We start from the raw sequence: 22,641 nt of genomic DNA on the forward strand, positions 1-22,641 counted from the left end.
CAGATAAAGGGGAACAATCTTAACCAATAATGCCAATAAAAAGAAATAAGTCTTGTCTGTTTTCACAAGAGTGGTCTATTTCATTTTTTAAAAAATGGAATCTCCCTAGTTAGTATTGTTTCTCTCTGCGACAAAAGACAAGGCTTCCTAATAGGTCCACTGACAAAATTTGTTCAAATCGTTAGTCTGACAATCTTCAATTAATCATTTTCCTATAAACATGTAAAACTCATTCTGGTTATGAAGCAGATTTTTCCCCAAAGGCCAGCATACTCTGCTGCTTTGTGACAGTGCTGATGGAAGGAAAGAGTTGAATAGAAATAGAATGTTTGAAAGCAATCATCACACAGATTTGCTTCAGTCTGTAAAACAGAGATTGATCTAACAATCAAATCAGAGAACTTGATTGTTTAAAATTAGTTAACCTTTAGTTTTAAAAATGGTTCAGAAGAAGAACTTATTTTTATAGCAAGCATGAAGTGCTTGTTTTTTTTCAAAACACATTGTTCTTGATACACTAATCTGAATTCCTTTTGCTGTCTAATTATGGAGTGAAAACTTTGTAGAGATGATAATTCCAATTTAAGGTATTAGCCTTATTATTTACTTATTGCCCAAAGTTACTGAAGTGCCTAAAATAGCCAAAACAAGAATGTAATGTAATCAAAATAAATAAAGTTGAGCACTGGGATTTTTTAAAAGTTGTCCAGCTGCTGTTTCAATTCCTTTCAAAGGCTTTGGAAACTTTGGTTGGATGTAATGCACTACATAAATATTTCTTTTGGAATTGCACTCCAGGGATGCTCTGGTCTTGGAGTCTTACCTCCTTTGTTTTGTTGCCAATGTTTCCAAAGCTCATCAAGTAGAATTTAGCTTGCAATTGATACTTGCTGATTGACCCTGATTTCTTATACCAAATTCTATACCAAAACCAAAGGCACATACCAGTGTAATGGTTTTTATGTACAGTATTTAATTGTTATTCGTACATAAATACTCTGCCTTTCTTTAGATAAAATGCAGGGATGTGCAGTTTCGGATGAGATACATCCTGCCAGCATTCCTTCTGCAGCTTTTTTGATGGATAGGCTTAAAACCTTAGACCTTTTTGTTACTGGTGTGTGTGTATGTGTGTGTGTGTGTGTGTGTGTGTGTCAGGTGCAAAGTAGATACTTTTAGCCTTTCATTGCACTCCTTAATTTCTCCTTTGCAATTGCCTAGTGAGGCTCTTGAGAGAAGGAAGTTGTACACCTATGTTTTAAGGGCTCAACAGAGAAATCTTCTGTAATTTTACCCTTGAAAAACAATGTCTATGTTAAGAGACAGTGATAGGCTCAGAGTTACAGTGTCAGCTCTCTGATCAAGTAGAACTTGAACCTGAGTTTTGCCAGTTGTGATCTTAACCAATATGGCATGTTGGCACTGATTAAGATCAACATAAACTATGTCTTAATGATGACTTCACTGAAATTATGTCTGCTTGGTATATGCCATTAAAAAAACATATAGGGGAAATCAGTCTATCTTACTGGGAATGTCATTTGTGGTTATAATTCACAAGGATGACACAGCAAAGGCTATCAAAAATAACATGCTTCCCTCTGAATATCTTTAGCATGTAAAGAAGCAAGAAACAAAAGAAAACTTATCCTTGATTTTTTTCAATTCTAATATATTTTGTGCTAACCTGGATATAGTATATCCTACCTTCCTACCTACCTTATTTGTAGATCTTTATAGTTGCACAATATGAGAACAACTATAATTCAATATGCAGAGTATTTAAAATAAGAGTACCTGACAATAGCTCAGCAGCAACCTTTAATGTTGTAGTCCAGGGGTTCCCAACCCATCCATGGACCGGTACCAGGCCGTGGCATGCCAACAAATGGTAGGCACAAACAAGCAAAGCCCCATCCGTGAGATGCAGGCAGCACACAAAACCACATCCCCTCTGGTCCATGGAAAACCTTTCTCCATGGAACCGGTCCCTAGTGCCCAAAAGGTTGGGGACCTTTTTTGTAGTCTATTTATTCCTTTGTTTTAGGAATAGGAAATTATGGATAAGTACACTGAATTGTGTTGGTGTATACCCTAGTTTTAGTTATATTTTTGTTTTATAATCTCATTTCTTAATTTTTATGCATTACTTTTTCTCACTCATTTGCACAAATATCACTGCAAAGAAAATAGAATTGTGTAACATGTATATAAAGTATGGAGAAGGAAATCTTGAAAATCATGGTGAGGTATAGCATCTCTACTTCTCTCAGCCAATCATAAATGGTAAGGAACTGCCCTGTATGTCTACTTCCTGATGCATAACTATTTGAAAATAGTATACAAGATTCTAAAGTTATATCCACATTCAGAAGATAAACAGCAGAAATTAACTGATGTTGATCAGGAAGGTACTTCTTATCACTTAACATTATTGAACCATTCAAATTGATATTTCAGTGATAACTGGCAGCAGCTTGCCAGGATTTTCATGTAATAATTTTTCTAATCCAGTCTGCAGATGCTGGAAAGTAGCTCTTTATAGATCACTAAATCTTTATCTAGCAAAGAAACCTAATAAGTAAACTATTGGCATTTTAATTTAATACCAGAGAGATGGTGATTTATGTATTCAATAAATATGTACTGAATTTTAATAAATTTCTGCAAATAGAGTTACTTTTTTAAAAAAATTAAGGAAATATGTTTTATATTTTCTAGACAGACTAGGCTTCTGTAACTAGAGCTGCAGAAAGAGGATATATGATGCCACCTTCAGTGAAAGAAGAACACTACATTAAATTTCAATTTATTATTTTCACATTTGGTTTATTTAAAAGTACATTCTATACTTGCTGCATGAAATTCAAGAGAAGCCACACATGGAGTTCCAGATTGGGGTCAGTTAGAAGAAATCTTACAAGTAAAGCAAGTCTTCAATTAATTAATTATTTGCTACAGCAGAATAATAAGGCTATCTACCGTTTTAGAAATGTTTACAATGGAAATTCAGCCATATCAAGCAAATAACACATTCTTTCACAAACAAAATACCACCTTTCTAACCAAATGAAAATGGCAACATAATTCCTAAAAATTAGAATCTGCTATAATTTATTTAAAGCATGGATTATTATGAGAAGTGACAATTCCCTCTTTTCCACTCAAACCTATTGAACTATTTTATTATAATAGTCTCCATATTAAACAGAAAAAGATAAAACACCCATGTTGGAATTTTGTATAAAATCATAAAAGTTGCTCAAACAACTATTTACGTGGCAGATTTCCTCCAAAACAAGGCAAGAAATTTATTATACACAACCTGCTTCTCTAAATAAAGGGGAAAAATCAGTCTCTAAACTCCTTATTTTTGAATTGGTCACAATAAATTTCATAGGCCTTCATCTTTGTTCTATTAAGACATACTAGTGGAATAACTCAATAAGGTAAAGGTAAAGGTTCCCCCGCACATGCGTGCTAGTCGTTTCCGACTCTAAGGGCCGGTGCTCATCTCCGTTTCAAAGCCGAAGAGCCAGCGCTTGTCCGAGGACATCTCCGTGGTCATGTGGCCGGCATGACTAGACACCAAAGGCGCACGGAACGCTGTTACCTTCCCACCGGAGTGGTCCCTATTTTTCTACTTGCATTTTTGTGTGCTTTCGAACTGCTAGGTTGGCAGAAGCTGGGACAAGTAACAGGCGCTCACTCTGTTACGCGGCACTCGGGATTCGACCCGCCAAACTGCCAACCTTCTGATCGACAAGCTTAGCGTCCTAACCCACTGAGCCACCGCGTCCCAATAACTCAATATGGTGAAGTAATTTCTTATACATATTCAGAGCCAAATATGTATAAGCACGTCTAGTGAGGTACACTATAGCAGGGTACACAAATGCCAAAATTTACATTGTGTATTTTAAAAAGTTAATTATCAATGTACACTTCAGAATATATACCTTCACAAAATTAAAATAATGTCAATTTCAGCCCTATACATACTTCTCTTGATCTGCTGTGGGCAGGGTAGGAAGGAAAGGTGGCCAAATTCAACCTCTTGGTATACTCTAAAATTGTTTAAAGCGTCCATATTAGAATAAAGATGCAATATAAAACTTTTAAGGTTTCCTTTCTATAGTGTTCAATTCCATCACCTGTGAACTTACACTGGGGCACTTATGTGTGCATACAGTATATAACATAAATTTACTTAGACTGAGTGTCCCTTTACCATTTAAAATTTAAAAAATAGTAATTTTTAAAATTACTACCTGCATTTTGTTTTTCATGTATCTTTGATTATTGTTGATAAATATCCGCTCCAAGAGGTGTTTAAGAAACTGAAGTGAACTGCAATCTAAAAGACGTATACTATAACACGTGTTATTCTTTATTGCCTGCAATATGATTACATTAAGTGTGAGAGATGTTGTTTATAATCAACAAGAGCAGGCATCTATTTTTAAATCATCTTTCATCCTGGCTTTCATCACAACTAATTAGCTTTAACAAAGTGGCTTTTTATATAAAAATACATGTAGTTTGTGTCTGCATACAGTATATAGATGGATCTCAATGAATCTTAAAAAAAGCACATATTTTTTCTACAATGTCCATGCCTTATATACTCTGTGAATCTAGACATCTCTTAGGACAGATTGTTTGAACTGGAGTATCTGTTTCTGTTACCAGCCCCAGGCCACTGAGTAGGTAAACTTAAGAAATAAGACAGTACATCAATAATGAAATTTGATTTCCTTTTGTTTGTAACTCACAAACACAAAAGTTGCAAATTTTGCTAATCAAAGGATTTATGTCTTTTGTGATTTGTCCTTTAACAAATTTAAATAAATTTCTTAAGAGAGAGAGAGAGAAAGAGTCAGTGTGTCTATGTGACAGTCTAAAATCTGTATCAGGGCTTTATCTTTACTAACGTACCTCAAAGTCAAAGTCACATTTTTTAACGATCTTGAGCTACCATAATAACAGTATTGCTTGGTTTACTTTTTCACAGTGAGTAATTTATACGTATTTACTCAGCATCAAGTTCCACTGAAACATGGATTGGATGGCATGAAAATTAAGTGGATACAGTAGATAGCTGACCATAAAAGTGTTTTCAGATAAATATGTATTAACAGATCCTTAGCAAGCTGAAGTGAAACATTGAGCTGAATGCCAAAAAGGTATTCCAGTATTTTATATTGTTTAACATTTTCATTAATAATTTCCATGGATATATACAGAGAATCCCTAAGAAATATGCAGACAACACAAAACTGGAAGGTATAGCTAATACACTAGAATACAGAATAAACTTCAAAATAATCTTCATGGGTTAGAGTAGTCTTGTCTCAGGCCCCTTTTCCATTTTTAAAAATTATGGAATATCCCAAAAAAGCTTTTGTTTGTATGGGTTATATTTATCAGTAAGTATCCTATCAATTACAATTTATGCCACAATTGCTTCTCATTATTATTTGATGGGATTTTAATATTGTATTATTTTTCCACATAGGATGGCAAATAATTTTGATTTCAAGAACCTCTGAGAGAAACCTAGGGGTCTCCAGGGGTACCTAAAACTTTAAGAAACACTTAACACTGCTGGAATTGGGTATGTCTAGTTTAATGAAGAGAAGGATGAGGGGTGACATAATAGCAGTGTTCCAATATCTTAGGGGTTGCCACAAAGAAGAGGGAATCAAGCTATTCTCCAAAGCAACTGAAGGCAGGACAAGAAACAACGGATGGAAACCAACGAAAGAGAGAAGCAACCTAGAACTAAGGAGAAATTTCCTGACAGAACAATTAATCAATGGAACAACCTGCCTCCAGAAGCTGTGAATGCTCAAACACTGAAAGTTTTAAGAAGAGATTGGACAGTCATTTGTCTGAAATAGTATAGGGCAGGCATGTCAAACTGCCGGCCTGCGGGCCAGATGCATCACGCTGAAACCACGCCCACCCCATTGCCAGCAATGGGAAAAAAGCCACGATACATTGTGTGATGTCACGTGATGTCACGAGTTTGACATGCCTGGTATAGGGTATAGGGGGTTGGACTAAAGGACCTGCAAGGTCCCTTCCAACTTTTATTGTTATTATTATATAAAACTTTTATTCATAAAACATGAAACTCAGTCAACTGAACACTCAAATTGACTGGCACTAATGGTTGACACGGGCTGCTGCCAGCATCCTAGGTATCAACCAGGTATCTCCTTAAAATGTAAGATGTTCCGAGTAGCACAGTTTTTTTGTAGCTTTGCTGGAGTTATTGCAGGAAGCTGCAATTTCTTGATGTATTTTACAAAGTTTTTGGACATAGTTCCCAGTGCCCCGATGACAATGGGTATCACTGTTAACATGTTATTGTTGTTGTTATATTATTATTATTATTATTATTATTATTATTATTATTATTATTATTATTATTATTATTATTATTATTATTATTATTATTACTATTACTATTATTACTATTATAAAACTTTTATTCATAAAACATGAAACTCAGTCAACTGAACACTCAAATTGACTGGCACTAATGGTTGACACGGGCTGCTGCCAGCATCCTAGGTATCAACCAGGTATCTCCTTAAAATGTAAGATGTTCCGAGTAGCACAGTTTTTTTGTAGCTTTGCTGGAGTTATTGCAGGAAGCTGCAATTTCTTGATGTATTTTACAAAGTTTTTGGACATAGTTCCCAGTGCCCCGATGACAATGGGTATCACTGTTAACATGTTATTGTTGTTGTTATATTATTATTATTATTATTATTATTATTATTATTATTATTATTATTATTATTATTATTATTATTATTATTATTATTATTATTACTATTACTATTATTATTATTACTATTATAAAACTTTTATTCATAAAACATGAAACTCAGTCAACTGAACACTCAAATTGACTGGCACTAATGGTTGACACGGGCTGCTGCCAGCATCCTAGGTATCAACCAGGTATCTCCTTAAAATGTAAGATGTTCCGAGTAGCACAGTTTTTTTGTAGCTTTGCTGGAGTTATTGCAGGAAGCTGCAATTTCTTGATGTATTTTACAAAGTTTTTGGACATAGTTCCCAGTGCCCCGATGACAATGGGTATCACTGTTAACATGTTATTGTTGTTGTTATATTATTATTATTATTATTATTATTATTATTATTATTATTATTATTATTATTATTATTATTATTATTATTATTATTACTACTATTATTATTATTACTATTATAAAACTTTTATTCATAAAACATGAAACTCAGTCAACTGAACACTCAAATTGACTGGCACTAATGGTTGACACGGGCTGCTGCCAGCATCCTAGGTATCAACCAGGTATCTCCTTAAAATGTAAGATGTTCCGAGTAGCACAGTTTTTTTGTAGCTTTGCTGGAGTTATTGCAGGAAGCTGCAATTTCTTGATGTATTTTACAAAGTTTTTGGACATAGTTCCCAGTGCCCCGATGACAATGGGTATCACTGTTAACATGTTATTGTTGTTGTTATATTATTATTATTATTATTATTATTATTATTATTATTATTATTATTATTATTATTATTATTATTATTAATTACTATTATAAAACTTTTATTCATAAAACATGAAACTCAGTCAACTGAACACTCAAATTGACTGGCACTAATGGTTGACACGGGCTGCTGCCAGCATCCTAGGTATCAACCAGGTATCTCCTTAAAATGTAAGATGTTCCGAGTAGTGCAGTTTTTTGTACCTTTGCTGGAGTTATTGCAGGAAGTTGCAATTTCTTCTTCTTCTTCTTCTTCTTCTTGTTATTATTATTATTATTTTAGAGAAATGGGCTGGAAGTGGTGTAATGAACTTGACAAGAGTAAAAAAGCCAAGTTTTTCACTTTCGAAATCAAGTGCACAAGTATAAAATGGACACTATCTGAAAAAGATCTTGGCTTAATAGTTGAATATAAATTAGTGTTGTCCTTTTCGAGATTGAATTTTGGAGTCCTCCCCTCTCCCCTTAAGCAAGCTGAATTTCTTCCAGTCTGCAGAGCCCACTTACCTTCACTCTGGCAACGGATTACTATTATTGGCTTCACCTCTTTCTTTTCTGGCTACTGGCAAGGACAACAGTACAAATTTTATGGGTACTCGTCCATAATAATTAGAGCAGCTCAACTGTGGTACCAATTACCTAGAGCTGTGGTGAATTCTCCTTCCCCATAATTACTCAAAGGCTAGACAGCGTATTTCTGCAATAGTGTGAAATAGGGATTGCATTTAATTTATTTATTTATTTATTTATTTATTTATTCGTTTTATATACCGCCCTTCTCCTGGAGGACTCAGGGCGGTGTACAGAGCAAAGTAAGTATACAATAAACCAACAATAAAACAAATAAAACCCCAGATCTACAAATAAAACCCCAAATCTATCAGGCCAGGCCGGCTTGCTGGAATAGATAGGTTTTTAAATCTCGCCGAAAGGTGCGAAGGTCGGGGGCCATCCGGATTTCGGCTGGTAAGCGGTTCCAGAGGATTGGCGCACCCACCGAGAATGCTCTCCCCCTGGGGGTCACCAGCCGGCATTCTCTGACCGGTGGCACCCTGAGGAGGCCCTCTCTGTGGGAGCGCACAGGACGGAGGGGTGTTGACGCTGGCAGTAGGTGCTCCCGTAGGTATTCCGGACCCATGCCATGTAGGGCTTTGTATGTCATCACTAGCACCTTGAATTTCACCCGGAAGGCAACTGGAAGCCAGTGCAGCTCACGAAGCAGAGGTGTAATATGGGAGTATCGGGGAGCCCCCAAAAGCGTCCGTGCAGCTGCACTCTGTACCAGCTGAAGCTTCCGAGTGATTCTCAAGGGCAGCCCCATGTAAAGAGCGTTGCAGTAGTCAAGACGAGAGGTCACAAGTGCATGGGTGACTGTACGTAAGGCATCCAGGTCCAGATAGGGTCGTAGCTGGCGCACCAGATGAACCTGAGTGAAAGCCCCCCTAGTCACAGCTCCTATGTGATCTTCTAAGGAGAGCTGTGAATCTAGGAGGACACCCAGGTTGCGAGCCCTATCTACGGGGGGCAGTAACTCACCCCCAATATTAAGGGATGGAATACTCTGAATATCCTGACATGCCGGTATGTACAGCCATTCAGTCTTGTCCGGGTTGAGTTGAAGCCTGTTCCTCCCCATCCATTCCTGGACCGTTTCCAGGCAACGGGACATCACGTCAAGGGCATCACTGATGTGGTTTGGGGTCGAGATGAAAAGCTGGGTGTCATCAGCATACTGATGATAACCCACTCCAAAACCACGGATGATCTCACCTAGCAGCTTCATATAGATGTTAAACAGGAGAGGTGAGAGGACCAACCCCTGAGGAACTCCATAAATGAGAGGCCTCGGGGTCGATCTCTGGTCACCCGCCAACACCCACTGTGAACGTTCCAGAAGGTAGGAGGAGAACCACTGAAGAACAGTGCCTCCCACTCCCAATCTCCTGAGACGCCGAAGTAAGATACCATGGTCGATGGTATCAAAAGCCGCAGAGAGGTCTAATAGGACTAGGACAGAGGAATGACCCCTGTCCCGAGCCCGCCAGAGATCATTCATCAGAGCGACCAATGCCGTCTCCGTGCTGTGTCCGGGCCTGAAACCCGATTGGTACGGGTCTAGATAATCAGTATCTTCTAGGAACAGAGGAAGCTGATGCGCCACTACGCTCTCAACAACCTTCGCAAGAAAGCGAAGGTTGGAGACCGGGCGAAAGTTGTTTAAAACAGCTGGGTCCAGGGAAGGCTTTTTGAGGAGGGGTCTCACCACCGCTTCTTTCAAGGCTGCGGGGAAACTGCCCTCTTTCAATGAAGCAGTTACCACTGCATGGATCCAGCCTCGTGTCCCATCCCGAGCCGAATAAACCAGCCAGGAGGGGCACGGGTCCAATAAGGATGTAGTGGAGCTTAGCTTCCTCATGATCCTTTCTACCTCGTCCAGAGTCACAGGATCGAACTCTTCCCAGATAACATCAACAAGACTGTCCATGTTCTCATCGTCAGACTCTGCCCAGTTGGAATCCAGACTGGTCCGGATCCGAGCGATTTTGTCCAGCAGATGTTGGCTAAATTCCTCAGCACGACCCTGCAAGGGATCCTCCTTCACCTCTAGATTAAGGAGGGAGCGGGTCACCTTAAACAGGGCGGTCGGGCGATTATCTGCGGACGCGATAAGGGCAGCAAAGTAATTAGACCTTGCCCTCCTTAGCGCTGCGAGATAAGACCTCGTAAAGGACCTTAGTCGCGATCGGTCGGATTCGGATCGGCTGGATCTCCAACAGCTCTCTAGGCCCCGTCTCTGCCGTTTCATCTCCCGGAGCTCCGTAGAAAACCATGGAGCCCACTGGGATCTGCAACGTAAGCAATGACGTAAATGGCTCTTTACAGTCCTCTTTAATTCTGCAAATTTAATGGATTTACTTCCAAGTAAATGTAAATAGAATTGCAATCCTGATTAGTGGGATTCTTAAAATAAAACTCTCAAATTGATGCATATTTTCAAAAATTGAATTCAAACAACTGAATAATTAACTATGGGCCAGTAACTCTTTCAGCCCAACCACCTCACAGGGTGGTTGTTGTAAGGATACCAGGAGGAAGATGATGTGTTGGATAATTTCACTGCCTTGAGTTATGTGTAAAAGTAATAAAAGCGAGATACAAATAAATAAAGTACGGTAAGTTGTATTATTTCTTGTTATTCAGAAATTATAACATGTTTTCTGGTTTTAAGGAGAAGATCCGGGCGAAACACAGAATCAATAATCATTCCTACATTTTTTTTAAAAAAAGCTTTTTGGTAACGTTTCAAGAAATGCAATACAGCACAATACAAAACAACCCGAAAAAGAGCGTATCTCGCTATGCTCATTCATCCGTAGTTTGTCCTAACTCTTTCGCCATCGTCTTCGGGAAGTAAAGGCTGCACAAATGGCTTCTGGGAGTTGTAGTGTTCTTCCTGTAACCTGCCCTGTAGATCCCCAATGCAACAGACCAGCGTGGGAACTACTGCTAGTTTAGGCCAGTGTTCTACACTAAAATGGCGGCTCCCTTAGTGTTGGTGCTTTTAGTAGCCGTAACGGTTCGGGCCGCTTTATTCCGCTCCAGCCTGGCCCGACTCATCTCTGAGAGGGTGGAGGTGGTGTCTCCTTTAAATGCCTGGAAACGAGGTGAGGCCTACGGATGGGGATGGGGACGGGGTTGGGGATTGGTGGTCCTCAAAGGGCACCTGGAAGCGCCGCGCCTCGTCGACCTTCGTGGGGTGTCGCTTTCCGCCCCCGCGAGCTCTGGAGTGGTCGTCACCGAGCGGGCTTTTACCTTGGGAATGATGCGTTGGTATCAAGAACGCTTTGGTTGCCTTGGCACGATGTATTGTAACCTAGAGGATTGGGTGAGCCCCTCCTGGCTATTGAGTTCATGTTTTGTGGAGTGAGGTAACCAGGTTTTTCTCAGGACTAAGCCTTGAGTCTTGGGATCGCAGGTTTGAGTCTAAAGAAGGGCTAAAATTAAACAGGGAAGGGAGAAGGAAAGCAGCAGGAATTTTGAGACTGCGAGCAATTTCTTTTCAAGGAGCTTTCTTTTTCTAACGGCTTTGTCCAAGAAGTTATCTTTATTTAATTTAATTTTATTCTCTCTTTTGTATTGTTTTTGACTTGCCCTGTGAACCGCCCTGAGTCCTTCGGGAATAGGGCAGGTATATAAATTCAACTAATAATAATAATAATAATTAATAATAATTAATCATCATCATCATCTTGCCTTTGTAATTTTTGGTCTGAGATGTAAAAAGGCTCCAGAATTTCACCAAGCTTATACATTCCAAACCCAAAGAGTAGGTAGGGTTCATATTGCTAAGCTGCAAGTAAATCACACTTTAGATCTAAGTATCATGAATTAGGCTGTCTTCTAGATGAATTTCTTTTATTTCTACAATTAGATAAACAAGAAATTATTTTCTATTTTCCAGTTGTTGAAGGACTAGCCTTACTTGATTTGGGTGTGTCTCCGTATTCCGGGGATATCTTTCATGAAGTAAGTATATACAGTTTTTGTTGTGAACTGTTTCAATATTGTTACTCCCTTATAAAATGCTTTTTATATTAAAGATGAGAATATAATGTAAAAGAGTCTGTAGGGCTTAATAGAATTATATTGCCTTCTCACTTGAGCTGTTGAGTGCATAGGTGGACACACAAAAGCAATTCATGAGAATGTTTAGAATTTTTTTGATAATAGAAATAACTCAAAATTGACATCTCAAGTTACTTGTTAAAGTTATTTCCTGCTTTAGGAATGTTTTTACAAAATGAAAAATATATAAAATATTAATTGAAATAAATAGATATAATTCTACAGTGCAGATGGTGACTACAGGAAGTACAAATATATCTCATGTTCTTGACATAAGGAGAAAAGGAACAGGTCCTTTTCCCCTCAGGAACCTGCTTACCACATGTATAATTAGTAAAATATCTTTAAAATACCAAATTTTATCCTTACAGTGTCAGTTCAGTAGCAAAAGGATTTGTAGATGTTTCTCAGAGTGTTTTAAGAAACTTAAATGATGGCTTATTGATTATGGTTAAAGTGGTTAAAGGGCAGTATTGCAGGCAAACTGTCCACAGCCTGGAGTTTTATCCTAACAGGCCAGTTTCACTCAGCGTGTTAAGATATAAATCATGCTTTTCAAGTCATAATATTCAGTTCATACAACATATTAATGCTAACATGATTTCATGTGTGTAATGAATCAGGCCAGTGACACAGTTACAAAGAGATTCGTAAAAGGTGTAAAGTACTATGGGGCATTATATAAGCCTACATGCTATTGCTATGCATAAAGGAAAAATGAAATTAAAATGATGTCTAAAGTGGAGCGTTATGCTTGAAAATGAAGTTGTCGTCCAGTTCCATTTATCATAAAAATATTAATAGGGTTTCATACTATGAGTCATTGTTACTGTAACTTTAATACTGTAGTTTTTTTTTTACTTTAATGGCTGTAATAGCACAGCTGTTAAAATATTAACATTGTCACAAATACATGCCAGTTGCCAGCTGAATCTTGATCATGTGGCCAAGGGATGCTGTCATAAGTGTGAAAACTGGTTGTAAGTTACTTTTTTCAGTGCTGTTGTAACTTCAAATGGTCACTAAATGAATGGTTGTAAATTTGCCTTTTCTTACTTCAGTATTTTTTCTATTGCATCATTTAGACTAGCACAGTGAATTACCTCTGCAATAATGATTTTGGGTATTCTCTGTAAAAACCATACTTAGAAGATACTACATAGCTATCATCTCTACCAATTAATAAATAAGCTTTGATCAAAAGACAAGTTGTTTAAGATAATTTTTCCTTTTTTTCCTAGACACCGTTTATAATATACCTCTTTCATTTCCTGATTGATTATGCTGAACTAGTATTTATGGTATGTAATTTTCATCCATCAAATAATTGGCTCTCTTTTACGAATTTATTCTTTGATTTCTTCTGCATATAAAACACATTTTTTAAACTTAAGATATAGACTTTTTTAAAGACCTGAATCTGGCTGAAAGTCTAAGCATACGAAGGACTCATTAGGATCTTATGGAACTTAGTAGGATTCTTGAAAAAACATGTTTAGGATAACATTAATATTTTATGTGTATTTTTAAAAGAAAAAAATGTGGAAAAATTGGTTGGTGTTACATGTACAGCAGCTTTGTTCACCTTCATGCTCTGTGTGAGTACCTTTCCATATTTTCAAAGATTTTGATAAGGCACCACATCTGGACTGCAAAAATCTGGATTACAGATAGTTGGCAACAGAGAGATATAAATAGTTTTCTGTCTCTCTTTGCTGCCCTACTGTGGTTGTCCAGATCTGTAGCTTTATACCTTTGATTTTAATCTAGTATTGACCAGATGTTTGTAGCCAGATCTGTTAACCCGAGTTTTGTTCAGAACAAGCTGTCCTACTGATGAATAATTATCCAAGGCATTAGAAATTGTTTAAGAAACTGTGGTATAATTTCTTGGCATTTATTGCAAATCTTCTTCCAAAAGTATTTTTTTGATAAAACTGAATATCCCAGAGTACATTAATTAATTTATTGAATCATGTATGTAAAAACAAGTTTCACAATTGTTTATATTGAGACCAGGACATCTCAAAATTTATATACATAATCACCCTTTCATAACTACCGTATATACTTGAGTATAAGCTGAATTTTTCAGCCCACTTTTTGGGCTGAAAAATCCACTTCGGCTTATATTCCAGTGAACAAAAAAAAAAAAGAACTTCCACCCCCCAGTTTGGAGAGCTGCTGCTTTCATCAAACATGGACGAAGGCAGCAGCTCTCCAAACGGGCTGCGGCGGTTTGGAGAGCTGCGTGCGCAGCTCCGCCGCCACCTCTGCAAGCCTCCGCTGAGAGAATGGGGCGGTGGAAGCTTGCCACCCATTTTCTCGGCGAAGACTTCTTTCGGGGGATGCAGCCTCTGTCACCCCCTTCTCTCAGCTGGGCAGCTGAGAGAAAGGGGCGGCAGAGGCTGCATCCCCCGAAAGAAGTCTTCGCCGAGAAAATCTCAGCGCCCATTTTCTCGGCGAAGACTTCTTTCGGGGGATGCAGCTTCTGCCGCCCCTTTCTCTCAGCTGCCTCAGACAGTACTGATGTTAATTTCGAAAATCACTTTTTTAATCACTAAAGTACAACTTTGCATTAAGCAAGTAACCTGTGTTTTGGTATTCCTTTGATTTGTTTTCCCTTCAGTTTACAGATATTTTGACGGCTATAGCACTTTATTTAGCTGTTCAGGATTACAACAAAGTTTTGGTGAGTAGATAAGTGCCAGTTTTTATTTATATTTCAGTGCATTTTCTTCATACTGTTATCTCCTTCTCAGCTTCTATTTCTAAATACAGCAATGTTTTTCCCCTAATATTTTACATACTGTTTTTGGGGGAGTTGTCAGAAGATATTTGGAAAGTGCAGCTGAGGAAGGCTGGTATATTCAGAAACCTTGACTTGGAACTGCCTTGCAGTGAACTGGATTCCATTCAACATACACCTTGGAATGATTTCCTGTGTCAGTTGTTGGCAGAGCTATTCTCAATCCATATTGAACATCTAGCACTTCTAGTTTTAGATTGATTTGGGATCTGCCCCAAATTTCAAAATTTTAACTTTTTCCTGACGGTGAAGAGGGAAATGCTGTTTCAGGGAGTAGGAATAGCAACATAAGAAACATGCCTCCGTGTCACTGATGGGGGCTGATGCTAGCCCTGTCAAATCTTATAAGATGGGCAGTATATACACAATTATATTTAAAGGCAAGAGTGTGTGCTTAAATCACGAACAAGGGATGGAGTAGGGTTTTTTGTTTATTTTTGCAGAGCAAAATTAATTTAACATGTCTTCAAGATGAATGAATTCTTACTTTAAATATACTTACGCATATTCTGCCCATCTCATAAGATCTGGCAGGGTTAGTATGGTCTGGGTCCCATCAATGCAGGGGCGTCAAACTGCCGGCCCGCGGGCCAGATGCATCATAGTGAAACCGTGCCTACCCCATTTCCAGCAGTGGCAAAAAAGTCACGATACGTCGCAACACGTCATGTGACGTTGCGAGTTTGACACCCCTGCTTCAGTGCAATGGAGGCATGTTTTTTATGTTGCTACTCCTACTCTGGAACAGCACTCGCCCACTTCACCTTCAGGAAAATGTTAAAATTTGGGAGTTTTTTTTGGCAGATCCTGAGCCATTTGTAAATTCATTTGAATGTCAGTGTCAGGACCCACCCCAATCCACGTCTTAGGAAAGAAAAACTCTTGGAGACAGGATTGTCCAAGCAGGAACTTTTACTAAAACATGATTGTCAGTGGAAAATCTAGACAGGATCTGGAAATTGTGTTGCAGATTGATACTTTTAAAGTGTTCCCGAGTAAAGCCCCCTCCCTTCAGTCCATTTGGTCAGTCCCGGATCAATTAAAGTTAAGATGGGAAGAGGGATCTTCCATGCCTTTACGACATTTACTTCCTCCCCTTCAGATTCCAATCAGAGATACAAACCAGAATCTCCCCCCCCCCTTTCTTTGTTCTTCTCAGTTCAAAGGTTCTTTCCCTGGTCTTTGATGACGGCCTCCAGGCAGGCTGAATAAACAACCTTGCATCTAATGGATAGGGATGGCCAATTAACATCCTCTCTCCTCCTCCTTGGGAATGGCAGAATCCAGTGAGGGGTGTGAGATTCGGGGGGGGGGGTATACAGATAGGGATTTAGGAATGGGATATAAATGGATTCTGACAGTCAGTCTTCAATCTTTCTTTTGTTATTATATCTTATACTTCAATGACATTTCTAAATGTTACTGTACAGTGCTCAGAGTCATTGCCAATTAGTTGGTGTTACAATTTAGATAGCAAACTATAACTAATGGGTTAATGATGAGTATAAACCGTGAACGGTCATGAATATGCTTCTTAATAATAGCTAGCTCCTCCCCTTCCCTCTGCTGTATTGTTTGTGTCTTCTAGTGTTACCAACTGGGGAAACCAGCTGAAATATCCCACAGCTTGTTTTGGGATAATTTTGTATGTTTATCTGCAGACAGAAATTTCAGACAATGGTAGGAACACGTGGTCATAAGCAGAGGACACAATAATACAAGCCAGCAGCTGCTTAAAATACATGTTAGGGAATATGTTGAAGATAGCTGGCATGATTAAGTTATCCTGTTGGGAGTTGAATATGCTGCACTTTACTATATATTGCATCTTGTCAATACAGAAGAATCAGAGCTTTTGTAATGGTGATAAGTCAAGCTGGTGTAAATGTGGAATTTATAAACCTGGATAACAATCTGGGGAGTTAAGTATTAATTGCAGGAATCATAAAAATAGGCAGAATTGCTAAACAAATATATTATTTTTACTTACACATTTTTTCCTTTGTATTCAGTTTAAAAAGCAAAAACTGCTAATAGAATTGGATAAATATGCATCTGATGCTGCAGAGCTTATCCAGACTCCTATGGAAATGTACTATGTTCCTCTCAAAGTAGCACTGTTGTAAGTATTACTTTTCAATAGAAATTGGAAACTATCTTCCTTATGCAGAGAGCATCAGAACACTTACTTTACTTTTGAAGACATGGTGCCTCTTATTTTGCTTTTTTAGAAGTCTATTGAGGTGTGCTACTCAGCTCAGGATTTGAGATTTGTTTAAATTGGATTTATACCCCAAATAAGAAACACAGTTTAGTGAAGTGGTTTAGGCATCAGGCTAGAAAATGGGAGATTGTGTTCTAGTCCTGTCTTAGGCATAAAGACAACTGTGTGACTTTGGGCCAGTCATTCACTCTCAGCCCTAAAAAGCAAAGAAGAGCAAACCACTTCTAAAATCTTGCCAAGGCAACCTTAAGGAAGTGTCTAGGCAGTCACCAGGAATCACGACTGACTCAAAGGCATCAAAAACCCCAACTGGAATTGTTCAAACAAGCAAATATTTAGATATACAGTTGTCCGATGAAAGAACCAGAACATTTTTATTCCTGAAAACTTCATTATTATAAAGGTAATGATTAGTCTTACATTTTTTTGCCAAAGGGGAGAGGTCTCGTAGTGATGGGAGTGTGTGAGCTCTTTTGTTATTATGTACATATCCACATGCTATTGCCTTCCAGGAAAGCAAATATTAAGTATCATAAAAGAGTAAGAAGTACGGTACTAAGCAGATGAAATTAAAGACAGGAAATATGAGAAAAAATAAACCTAGTTTACACCAACACCATTAGGTATATCTTTCCATACTTTAAAAACTATTCTTGCTTGTATTATGTTTGCACAATTCTTTATACATTGCATTTGTTCACAATGCCTCTTTTCTCTTTTTGAGGGCCATCACCTCTATCCAACCACAACTTGCTTGTCTTTCATTTCAAGCCACTCACTTTCCCTTCACATACTGGATTTGTGATTGAGTGCAGAATCCCAAATGTTTGGGATTCTTTAGCTTAGAGAAAAGACAAATGCAGGGATACATGATTAAGGTGTTTAAAATCAAGGAGGAAATGGACAAAGTTTTTCTCCCTCTCTTAAAATACTAGAATTAGAATTCATCCATTGAAGTTGACTGGAAAGAGATTTTGGACAAAAGAGGCAAAAGAGAACCACACAGTATGTAATTGATGATTATTAATCTTGGGATTCAATCTGGATTAAGTTGAAGAGTAGCAAAAATGAAAGAGCAGTATATCTCTTCTATATCAATTCCAGTTGTAAACCTCTCATGAAGCATCTGTTTGGCAATTTTGAGGGGGGGGGGAAATCTGTGCTAAGATGGGCCTTGGCTTGATCTACCAAGGCTATCCTTATGTTTTTTTCAGATAAAGGAAAAAAAGGAATTGACAAGATATATGTGAACTTGGATGCCTTTTTTTTTCAGTTACCTGTTGAATCCATACACTGTGTTGTCTTGTGTAGCAAAATCTACCTGTGCCATCAACAATGCTATAATTGCATTCTTCATTTTGGCAACAATAAAAGGTAATGTACTTTGCTTTTCATGTAGTAATAGATCCCCTTGTAACGCTGTGCATATTGAGCAGCAGATTCTTTCCAAAACTTTTGATCAACTGCAGATGTTTCTGGTTGTTCCAATGGGATATCAGCAATTTACAAATTTCATGGAATGTTCTTCACCAAGTTTTATAGAATCAGCATCTCTTCCATTTTCCTCTGGGTGTTATCCAGCTGATTGCAGTCTTGGCATGATGCTGATCTGGAAGATACAAAACTTGTCTCATGAAGCACATTGTCTGTTGTATCACAATGTCCTGTATTCACATGAATTGCTTTTTTGTAGGATCTTAGCATGTAGGATCTGGATTGTAGGATCAACAATCAACAAGCATTACCAATGCTTTTTATAAACATACTTTATTAATATATTTATTTTTTTCAAGTTTCTGTGTAACATTTTTGTGGCTTATATCGGATAAAATCCGAAACAGTAATCCGCATCTGCCTTCAAGGTATTCTTTCACATCATGTTTTAAATAATGGAATATTGAGAGCCATTTTAATTAAAATTGCATGATAGTTCTGCTACAGTATAAAAATATAGATCTGCGTAAATAAGCTAATAGAAAAATATTGCAAAGCTCAGGAGAATCACCTGGGCTGCATAGAGTTCTAAAATAATTTCCTCTCAGTGAGAATATGTAATGTGTGTTAATATAATTATACTTGCTCTAACCCTGTGTTTGTGTGTAGGACATGTAAACTTAGATTTCCTTAGAAGTGACACAATTGTACTAATGTTCCTAGGGACACAAAGGAATATTGATTATACTGCTATTAATAGTTTCCTGACAGGGATAGGGGAATATTGTTATTAATACAAATATCATTACAAACCTCCTGGTTTCTGTCATGTCTTTTTTTTTTAATTGAAAAGTTTTATCATACATTTTATCTTTGACAGTCCCCCCTACCCCTCCCCTATCCCTCCCTCCTTACCCCTCCCCCCCTCCCCCCCCACCCCCCCCCCCCGACTTCCCAGAGCTGAGTACAAGGTATAAAAAAGAAAAAAAGAATCATAAACAACCATATGCTAACAACCATAGACTCTAAAATCTATCACTCTCTAGCTCACATAGGATAACTACAAACACTATTAATATAGAATATATAAAAAAAAAACAAAAAAAAATTCTCCTTATTCTCCTTATAAATCTCTAGCCAAACTGGGCTATGATCAGAAATAGTTCTTGCACATATCTTCACCTTCTTAATCCTTAAAAAAAAGTCATTAGTCATAATCCTTTTCATACGAATGTCTTTCACACCAAATATCTCGCAGTTCCAAGTCATCCTTCATTTCAAAAGAGGATTTAGGCAGTCGAGCATGACTTGGGACGCGCTTTAAAGCTCCAGCCTTGTCCATCTGAACATCCAAAACACCATTCCAATCCCCCATAAAAATAAAAATTTTATAATCCAACTGGATAAGCTTTGTATGAAATAAACTAAAAAAAGTCAACTTGTTGTTGATTAGGAGCATATAATCCAACTAAAAGCATCTTTTTACCTACTAGCAGCTTTGGGATGATATGCATGGCAACTAAATTTTTAATTTGGAACGTTAATGGACTAAATTCACCACAGAAGAGGAAGAAAGTTTTTTAATATTTAAAACAATTTAAGATAGATGTTATATGGTTGCAAGAAACGCATATTAGGGTTGTGGACCAAAAGTATTTATCGAACTCAAGGTTGGGCACGCAATTTGTTGTTTCTGCAATGAATAAGAAAAATGGAGTGGTTGTTTATCTTAAAAGTGCTTTAACAGCGGACTTAATTGAAGCAGATAAGCATGGAAGATACGTCATGTCTTCATTTGTTTCTAACAGCTAAGCCTAATGAGGTTAAGAGTAAGGTCACATGCAGGCACCAAGATTACTTGCTCTTAGTTTAGAGTTACAGTATTGTCCTTAACTGATGAAGGGAACCAGTGCAGCAGATGCCTTTAAAAACTAGATTCCTTTTGGGATCGTTACAGCCTAACAGTTGAGGCACTATTTAGATTTTACAGTTTAGTTCAAAATGCACAATGTCTCTACTCAGAATTGTTGTGCCATTCCACATTTTATATGGATTTGCTATAAACATTAAGAGATTCTGTTTTCCTATTCACCCAGAAGCTTCTTGTTATTGGCTATTTATACCTTTTCTCTTTGTTTTACAGGTAGTACTTTTCTGAGTGCTATATTTCTGGCATTAGCAACATATCAGTCTTTGTATCCTCTTACCTTGTTTGCACCAGCCCTTCTCTATTTGTTACAGGTATCTATTACATAAGAGCAAATGAGTCTTTTTAAATATTTTCAGTAAATAAAAAGATTAGCCACCATGAGTTGCTACTCCTGCAGACGAATAACTTTACCTACAAAATTGCTAGTAGGCTGATGGCTAGCAAATTGTTAGTTGCTTGCAAATCATCTTCATAGGATCAGAGATCTTAACTCTTGTGACTGAAATTTTTGGGGTATTATCTCAGCTGATCTTGTTGCTGTAAGGAAACTACTGTTGGCAGCTATTTCTCTGCAATCAATTAAAACTAGAAGAACTGCAGCTGGCAGTGGTTCTCTTTCATTTACCTTTCTCCCACTTCTCTGAATAAAGACTTCCAAAGGCTCTGCTGTAATACTATTCTCTCAACTCATAATCCAGAATCAATCCAGAAGATTACCATGGTTGATAGTTTCAAAAGTCTTTTAGAGCAAGTCTTTTCTTTTCCCATTAAGCTCAGTCATTAAGACAACCAAGGCTGACAAAGTCCTTCATCAGGACGAATTGTAATGGAATACATAACTTGCATTACTATAAGCCACCCAGAGTCACCTTATAGGGGAGGTAGGCACCATAAAATATTAATTAATAAATAAAATTATATGTGCAAGCAGCAATTTTAAAATGACAGTGCTATTGTGTGTAGAAAATCATTAAGAAACAAGAATGGATTTACTATTATCTCCTTCAATGTATCCTGTACCATTCCTCCTGCAAAGATGGTTTTTCATGTTCTAAATCTAGCCAGACAGTTTCCTTCACCAAGATCCAATTCCTTTCTATGGAGGAAAGACTATGCAATTATATGCACAATAGTTTCCAGATTTTTATATGAGCTTGAAAGTGAATCCTCCCATAGCATTTTTTTCTTCTAATGTCTTCACTTAATATCAGAAATAAATGTGTTAAATAATTTACAGAAAGCTTTTTCATGTATTTTTCTGGCAAGAAATTACATACAGACATTTCAAAACTATACTTTGTGGTCACTTTTTCTCTCTCTAGCGTCAGTTCATACCAGTGAAAATGAAAAGCAAGGAGTTCTGGTTTTACACCATACAGTATGCGGGACTATATTTGGGAAGTCTGATAGTGATAATTTGCCTCTCCTTCTTCCTCCTCAATTCATGGGATTTCATTCCATCTGTTTATGGTTTCATGTAAGTAGATCCTGTTTGTCTGCATTGTAACCACCTACATATAGGACAAAGATCTCTTTCCTACCTAGTGAGTTCTAAGTAAGGTAAAGGTAAAGGTTCCCCCACACGTGCGTGCTAGTCGTTTCCAACTCTAGGGGCCAGTGCTCATCTCCGTTTCAAAGCCGAAGAGCCAGCCCTTGTCCGAGGACGTCTCCATGGTCGTGTGGCCGGCATGACTAGACGCCAAAGGTGCACGGAACGCTGTTACCTTCCCACCGTAGTGGTCCCTATTTTTCTACTTGCATTTTTATGTGCTTTCGAACTGCTAGGTTGGCAGAAGCTGGGACGAGTAACAGGTGCTCACTCTGCTACACGGCACTCGGGATTCGACTTGCCAAACTACCAACCTTCTGATTGACAAGCTCAGCGTCCTAACCCACTGAGCCACCACGTCCCCTTGAGTTCTAAGTATAACAAAACAAAAGAAATAATTGAACCAAAACTTCTATTTTTAAAACAATTTATTTTGTCCAATGTCTTATTAATTAGACAATTTCTTGTTTCAGCATCCTGGATAGATAATTTAACTCTGTTTATCTGAGTGACCTGGG

General features: G+C 37.8%; 1 protein-coding gene across 1 annotated transcript in view; it reads left to right on the forward strand.

The window, feature by feature from the left end:
- The first annotated feature begins 11,084 nt into the window (after positions 1-11,084).
- Positions 11,085-22,641, forward strand: part of PIGU (phosphatidylinositol glycan anchor biosynthesis class U) — a 32,686-nt gene continuing 21,129 nt past the window's right edge. The window contains exons 1-8 of the mRNA XM_081324299.1: positions 11,085-11,216; positions 12,014-12,078; positions 13,419-13,478; positions 14,807-14,869; positions 16,999-17,108; positions 18,484-18,584; positions 20,788-20,885; positions 21,897-22,051. Coding sequence (XP_081180425.1) covers positions 11,087-11,216; positions 12,014-12,078; positions 13,419-13,478; positions 14,807-14,869; positions 16,999-17,108; positions 18,484-18,584; positions 20,788-20,885; positions 21,897-22,051 — 782 coding nt within the window. The 5' untranslated portion in view covers positions 11,085-11,086. The remainder of the gene's footprint in view (positions 11,217-12,013; positions 12,079-13,418; positions 13,479-14,806; positions 14,870-16,998; positions 17,109-18,483; positions 18,585-20,787; positions 20,886-21,896; positions 22,052-22,641) is intronic.

The sequence above is a fragment of the Vipera berus genome (assembly GCF_964194415.1).
Source record: "Vipera berus genome assembly, chromosome: 3".
NCBI classification, from domain to species: domain Eukaryota; kingdom Metazoa; phylum Chordata; class Lepidosauria; order Squamata; family Viperidae; genus Vipera; species Vipera berus.